The sequence below is a fragment of the Fukomys damarensis genome, unplaced genomic scaffold, assembly GCF_012274545.1.
Source record: "Fukomys damarensis isolate Sample0158 unplaced genomic scaffold, DMR_v1.0_HiC HiC_scaffold_19, whole genome shotgun sequence".
Lineage (NCBI taxonomy): Eukaryota > Metazoa > Chordata > Mammalia > Rodentia > Bathyergidae > Fukomys > Fukomys damarensis.
This window is the reverse complement of record NW_022900931.1, coordinates 4,884,428-4,891,907: the sequence shown is the minus strand read 5'-3', so window position 1 is coordinate 4,891,907 and position 7,480 is coordinate 4,884,428. Positions and strand designations below refer to the sequence as shown.

Below are 7,480 nucleotides of genomic sequence, written 5' to 3'. Positions count from 1 at the left end.
TATCCAGGGTGCACCTGGCTGCACCCCGCGCTTCTCCACTTTCCAGGGGCTCACCGAGAAGGAACTGGCCAAAGACTGGCCCTCCTGGACCTGCATTTGCAGATCGCCAAGATAATTTCAGGTCATGATAGGTGCTGTGAAAGAGCAAGCTTCATAGTGACCCGGGAGCAGAGAGGGAGCTTGAAATGCAGATTCCAGTGTCATCCCCCGGGGCCACAGAGAATGCCTGTAAATGCTCCCGGGTGGCTGTATGAATGAGACACTTTGTGTGTAGACTACACCTTGAGAAGACCCTGTTGTCAGATCACTCACTCGACAGATATAAATTTATATCTACCACATTGCTGCTCTAGAAGGACGCAAAGACGAAAACAATAAAGTCGTGGTCTGATTATGTGAGGCTTTAGTGTCCTGAGCTGTGGAAAGGGAATATAATACCTGTAGCCAGGTGCTGTAACTGGGCGGGATGGAAGGAGTTCACACCCAGGACACCTGAGGGATCAGGTGTCCAACACCTGTTCCTGTAGAGGGGCCTGGGGCGACATGGGCACGGTGGGCAGGGAGAAAACAGCAATTAACCCTGACTGGGAAGCTTGTGGCTATCTTTCCGGAAAGAAAAAGGACTCTCGAAGCATAAAGACCTTAAGGTAATGACAAAAGGATATCTAGTCAAAGGCTGGAGAGGGGCTTTGCCAATGAATTCATGTACTTACGTTCTCGTGGGGGGGTCATAGTATGGAAAGAGGAGTATGAAAGTGGGGAATGGAATGAGCAAAAGAAGAACCCAGTAGTATTGGATCAGAACCGAAAGCAATGACATGAATGTATTATGTTTCAAAACACCCATTTCTTGTCTTTGCTGAGAAGGCCTCTAATCAGAGATACTGCAGTGCCTAGATTCTTGTTTCGAGACACTTGTATCACCCAAAGGAACCAAGATTTCTTGTTGAAAAGACCAATTCCAGGCCAGGGTGAGAAGAGTACCGGATGAACCTAAATATCTTGTTGAGCCAAATCAAAACAGAAAGTGCTAAAAAATGATGGGGGTCAAAGGACTCAGGCCAAATCAGGAACAATTTGAGCATCCTGGACAGACATTGGAAATCATTGGAACAGCCATCGGTGGTAGAGTAGATAAATTGTGGTGCATTGTATTCATGAAAGGGAATACAGCATTTACACAGCCAATAGAAGTTCCTTGGTACTATATGCACAGTGTAGGTGAATCGTACAGACACAGTTATGAGCAAGTAAGTCAAACACAAAAGAGACGTTGTACGAAGACATTTATGTACAGCTCAGGCACCAGCAAAACTAACCTGTAGTGAGACAAAGCAGAATAGCCTTAACTGGGGGCAGGAATAGGGGCCCCCGACTTGGGGTCAGTGCTCTGTGGTCACCGTCTTGAAATTATGCGTACATTTTGTCTTTGAATTTGTGTTTTGTAAATGAAGTCAGCAGAACAATGGATCTTGCCTCTAGGACTCGGGGTCAGCCCCACTGTCCAGCCTCCCATTCTCCCATCCTCCAGTGTGCAGGCCTTGCCCAGCCTCTGTCCTTCCCTCTACCTAGTGAGTAAAGGGATCTGAGCACATCCTGCAGGAGGGCCTGGTGGACAGTGTTCCCCCGGCGTCCAAGAGCAGGCCTGAAGAAGCACTGCAGCTTCCTTGGCGAGTGAGTTAGCAAGGAACAGCATCTCTCAACAGTCCGGCTCCCTCGTTCACTCGGGTGTGGAAGTTGCCGCCTCCTTTTAGCACAGTGGACTCATGGGAAGAGGAGCTTCTTGGCTTAGTTCCCTGCTCCCAGAATGAGATGTGTTGGCCCCATAGCCGACAGCAAGAGGAAACCAGAAGCTGGTGGGCTGCTCTTGGGAGTCCTGGGGTGGGTGCCCCGGGGCCTGTGAGGGTCTGCACTTAGCCCACAAGTCTCCCGGAGTTCAGAAGGGTGACATTAAATAGCGAATAAAAACTGCCCTGACAGATCAAGGGAAAACTTTATGCATTAGTGTTGTAGTGGCTGTTCTTTACTTTTTTCATAATAAAAACCTAAAATCGGGCTGGGGGTTTAGCTCAGTGGTTCTGCCACCTGCCTTGCAAGCACAAGAGCCCAAGTTTGATCCCTGGTATCCCCCCAAAAAAAAACCCTGTAACCAATAAAAAAATTTAAAAAGAAGAGTAAATATAAAAGAGCTCTATTAACAAAGAAAATCCCTAGGAATCTTGAAAAAGACTACTGCAACCATTTAGTGAGTTTAGCCAGGACATACCATCTAAGACCAACCAAAGAACATAGTTCTGTTTACACACACCAGCAACAAACAATTGGGAACTTAAAATTTGAAAATAATTGTTTGCAATAGCATCAGAACATTAAATACTCAGGATAAATCTAAGAAAACACATGCAAGACTTTTGTAACACAAACTGAAATGTTGATCAGAGAAATTAAAGGAAAACTGAAGAATTCCTGTGAGGTACCAGGTTCTAGGACACCCACTCCCTTCCGATCTGTAGTCAGTGTGATCCCAAACAAAAGCCCCTGGACTCTTCTGTAGAAATAGAATATTTCTGAGGTATGTACGGAAAAGCAAAGAATTTGGAGTCGTCCACACAATTCTGAAAAAAAAAAAGATAAAAGTTTACCAAAATACAAGCTGTAAATCAAAGCAGCGTGGTATTGGCATAAACGTAGATTTCAGGGAAAAAATGGACCAGGACAACTCAGAAAGAGACAAGCACACATGGTCACTTGTTTCTGACAAAGGTACCCCAAATGGCACAAAGCAAGCCAAGTGCGGTGGTCCACGCCTATTCACCTAGTAGAAGGAGGCTGAGGCAGGAGGACCACAAATTCAAGTAATCACAAGACTTAGCGAGACCCTGTCCCGAGAGGAGGGAGAGGGACTGGGAATGTAGTTCAGTGGTGGAGCGCCCTTGGGTTCAATCCTCCGGTACCACAAAAAACAAAAGTCAGAAGCAATAGTCTCTCATAAGTCAAACATGTCCAGCAAGACCTGGGCGGCCTTTGAAAAGTGACCACCCCGTCCCTGGAGGTGAGTGAGAGGACGCCAGGGAGCCCACTGTGCCGAAAAGCCTTCTAGCTGTCCAAGGTCCCAGACCTTGCGCGATCCCCTGGCGGCCGAGGAGGAGGGAACGCGTGTCGCTGTCCGCGGTGCTGAAAGCTCGCGGAGCCGCCTGCCAGTCTGGTGACCACGCCACTGGAGGCCCGAGGTTTTGCTGTACGTCCTCAGTCGAAGTATATTTCCCTACTTGTGTGTGACATTACATCTGTAAGGTTCATAGTTGTTGGCCACGGAAATAGCAAACAAAAGCAAAAGTAGAGAACGGCGTCGTGAACTTCTGTGCGCCCATCCCCCAGCACACGGCAGAAGCTTCCGTCATTTTGAAGCCAGGTCTGTGCGTCCTGTATTTTCATTCCCTAACACTGCAGTATGGATCTCTAAGGGACAAGAACTCCTTGGAAAACATATTCCCTATTACTTTATTAGCACGCCTAGGAAGTAGTGAACGCCTGTAGCTCCCGTCCACATTCATTATAAGTTTACTCCCTGGTTTTCCTGCCCGACCCAGACTCCCTGGGCCCAGCCAGCCACCGCCCCCCCGGTGGCCCCCAGTGGGCTCCAGCTGCACAGGAAACAGCTCGCCGGCTTTGGTGTTGCTGCAGGGCCTTCGCCCCTCGTGCTCCCTCTGCGACCCCATCCGCACCGTCCGTCAGGCTTCTCAGAGAGGCCGTCCCCAGCACGGCCTCTGCAGCTAGGACCCCAACCCACAGTCAGTTCCGCCCCACTGTGTCTCCTCCACAGCACGGACACTCCCGGGAGGCGCCTCCAGTTACATGTAGGGTGAGTGAAAATACAATGAGTGCTTACATTTTTAAAAAATCTTGTTACAGTAAAAGACACATCGCCGTAATCCCCTTCAAAACCCTTCCTCTCTCTTTGGACACACTCGTCCCGTCATCCCTTTGCCACTTTCCGCAGCACCTCTGGAGCCATCTCTCCTGAGTGTCTCTAGTTGCACTGTCACGGCTGCCTCGTGTCCTAAATCGATTCAAAATATAGGGGCTGGGCATTTAGCTCGGTGGTTCCACCGCCTGCCTTGCAAGACCAGGGACCCGAGTTCGATCCCCGGTACCAAAACAAGACAAAAGGTCACTTTGACTTTTGAGAAGAGCCCGAAAGCTGGTGAATCAGGTGGAGGGGGGCCCAGCATCATGTTTTTCTGCGCTGCCTTTCCCTTGGCTGGCCCTAGACAGCAGCATTCACCGTGATTTTTTAATCACACCTCGTAAAGAAACTTGGGGAAGAGGCTTTCCAGAACTGCTGGGGAAAGAGACAGGAACAACGGGATGAGTGTGTTGGAAGCAGGCAGAGTATTCTGAGAGGGATTCATGGCGATCTGTCTTTTACCACAATCATTTTGAAAATTTTAAACCTGCAATGTAATTTTTACACACCGTATTTTTGATCAACCTTTGTATCTTCCTGTGTGCTGCTCATAGCTGTGTCTCTGAGAGGCCAAGCTCATTGTGTTTATAAGCCAAATCGGTGAGTGCATGAATGAGTGACATTATCGCTTTTCATCAGATATTTATTCCTTTGTCCCTTCTCTCTCCTGAGCCTGTCTGGGTCGCAGTGCGGGCTCTACTCTGAGAACAGGAAGAGCAGTGGGCCCAGGAGAGGCCAGAGGAGGCCCAACGTCCACAGCTTCCTCTCCACCCAACCAAGACTGCACCGGAGAGGGTGGAGACTGCTTGAAGGACCCTGCTGTGGAGACCCATCCTCCTCCTCCTCCTCCTCCATCCATTGCCTGCAGGACCTCCCACTCCAAGGGCCCCACGGGCAAGTCAGAGGTCACAGCAGGGCCAGTGCAGGACAGAAAGGCCCAGGGCATCAGCGGAACACTGCACCACACCCCACCCCTCCCAGCTTGCCCCCTATCTGAACATCCGGTCCGTGTCCCATCATCTGTACTGAGCTCTGCAAACAGCCTGTGATGGAGCGCAGGGCCTGTGGACAGCAGGTGCTGCTCCAAGTCCCCACGTGGACACGTCTCAGCTCCTGCTACCCCTTCTCCGCAGGGGAGATGGGCAGGAAGGAGCACAGGGTGAGCCGCCTCCAAAACAGGAGTGCCCAGGTGTGGAATACGGGCTCCGGGGTAGGGGCCTCGTCCTGCTAGGGAGCTTTCGGCCCATGCCACCCTCTGGGCTGAGACCCCGAGAGAGGAGGAAGGCCACACCCTCTGCCAGCCCTCTGCCCAGAAATGATCAGGAGCCAGGGAGAGTCCCAAGTCACCCCAGCCTGGGGAAGGGTGTGGGTGTGCAGGAGGCAGGAAGAGACAGAGATCAGGGGAGACTGCCCCCCACGGCCCTGGGCTGGCAGGAGCCTCCGTCCCTGGTTCTGGAGACTGGTGAGCTGTGGAAAGAAAGGAAGGCAAACGTACCCTACATTCGAGTCCACGCTGCCCCGGTGCCACTCCCCTGAGAAGAGGCCCAGGTGCACCTGGGTAGCCCGAGAGGCAGGGGATTTCCAGATGGGCAGGGCAGGGAGATGCTTGGGTCTCTGAGTAGGGAGGGCAGGTGGGGCCAAGGATATCACAACACCCAGGATGATGGCTGGGACCTGCTTATCCTCCACGAGGATGAGGCGTGGGCAGTGGCTGCCCACCTGCCCTGGACACACCTGGCCCTCACCTGAGCCCAGCCCTCATCCTGGAGAAGACCTCGTGCGCCATGCTCTTCATCAGCCCCCACATCCACAGCAGGTCAGCCGGCGCCTCGGGCAGCCACAGGGCCAGCCTGGAGGAGGGACCACATCAGCTCCACTGGGGGAGCCAGGCCCAGAGATGGGGGACAGGGCTGCCTTGGCCAGAGGCACAGGGCATTCCTCTGGGAACAGTCCATACTGGATATTTTTTTTTAAGGCAGAGACTTGCTCAGTAATCTAGGCTGGCCTTGAACTCACTATGTAGCCCAGGCTGGCTTTGAACTTGCAGCGATCCTCCTGCCTCAGCCTCCTGAGGGAGACCCCAGCATGCCTGGCTTGGTCCACAGTGCACTTTGAGCTTAGTGGAGGTGGCCAGACCTAGAGGTATCGGCCACACACAGATAGGAAGCCCAGGCTGGACAGCACAGGGTGTGGGGGTCTGGGAAGGCTGGGAGCTTCTCTGGCCTCCGTTTCCTCATCCATCAGATGAGGACAGCAGCCCCTCGCCCTCTCCTCATCTCCAGCCACTCCCCCTACTCACCCCTCCCTCCTGCAGCCTTCTGTCTGCTCTCCTCTCAGAAGTGGGGACTAAGCAAAGCATGAGCTGGACCATCACCTCCCTTGTTCTAGGCTTCTGCCTCTACTGATGCAGCCTGTGGGTTGAACATGTGGGTTATGGACAACATCAAAGGTGAATTGCCCTGTGTTCCGGCCAGAATCTCCCCCAGGGCTTGCATGTGGACTTTTTTTTTTTTTTAACTGAAAAAGGCTAGATTTTCCTTTTTTTATTTATAAACTGGGGATTGAACTCAGAGTCTTTGCACTGAGTTACATCCCTGGCCCAGTTTTTAATGTTTTATTTTGAGAAAGGGCCTCACTAAGTCTCTAACCTGTGAACCTGTGAACCTGTGATTCTCCTGCCTCAGCCTTCCAGAGTAGCTGAGCCACTGACAATTTAAGCAGCTGGGCTGGTCTATCATTACCTCAGTGTGGAGCAGGACAGAGACCTGTGGCTCATGGTCGTAGACCTTCTTCCAGGGAATGGAGAATTTTTAAACAGATCTCATGATGATGCTTCCCTGCTTAACCTTTTTCACTGTCCCCCACCACTCCCAGGATAAAGAGCTCTCACATGTGGCTACAGAGTCCTGTGTGTCTGTGCCTGCAGCCTCCCCTGCCCAACTTGTGCAACATGCCAGCAGTTTGTTCCAGCCATACTGACCTCCTTTTCTGCTCCTTAAATACAATATACTCCCTTCTGCCCCCGGCCCTTTGCACATGCTGTCGCATCTACCTGTAATGCCTTTGCCTTCCCCTTTGCCTAGGAGACTCTCACCCATCCTTCGGATTTTAGCTCAAAAGTCATCTCTTGTAGGCAGCCTTCCCTGGCCAAATAGCTGCTAGTGTGAGCTGTGTCAGAGCCCTCCCAGGTGACTCCAGGAAGAGCCATGTGAGAGTCAGTGGGCTTTGAGCCCCATGAGGCCAGGATGTGATCCTTCCCGGCCAGGCTGTGACCCCTGATGCCCTCAACAGTACTGAATGACCGGGGGCCGCAGGGTCATCCACCCATCCATCAGCAAATCAGAATGAGCCATGTGCTTGTTTATAGAAAAGGGCAGCTGTGGCCCAGAGAAGTTCAGAGAGCACCCGAACCACACAGCAAATTGGGGGCAGCCCAGCTCCAAGAGTCACCGTCTCTGAGGCCCCGACAGCAGGGCCACAGCGGCAGGTCCTGGCGATGGGGCGAGGCCCAGC

The 7,480-nt window shown here is 52.1% G+C and overlaps 1 protein-coding gene across 1 annotated transcript in view; it reads right to left on the bottom strand.

Moving 5' to 3' along the window:
* The window catches only part of Pnpla5 (patatin like phospholipase domain containing 5), a 21,427-nt gene that overhangs the window by 8,127 nt on the left and 5,820 nt on the right, over positions 1 to 7,480 (bottom strand). Inside the window, exon 8 of the mRNA XM_033765929.1 lies at positions 5,713 to 5,817. Within this exon, the coding sequence (XP_033621820.1) occupies positions 5,713 to 5,817 (105 nt within the window). The remainder of the gene's footprint in view (positions 1 to 5,712; positions 5,818 to 7,480) is intronic.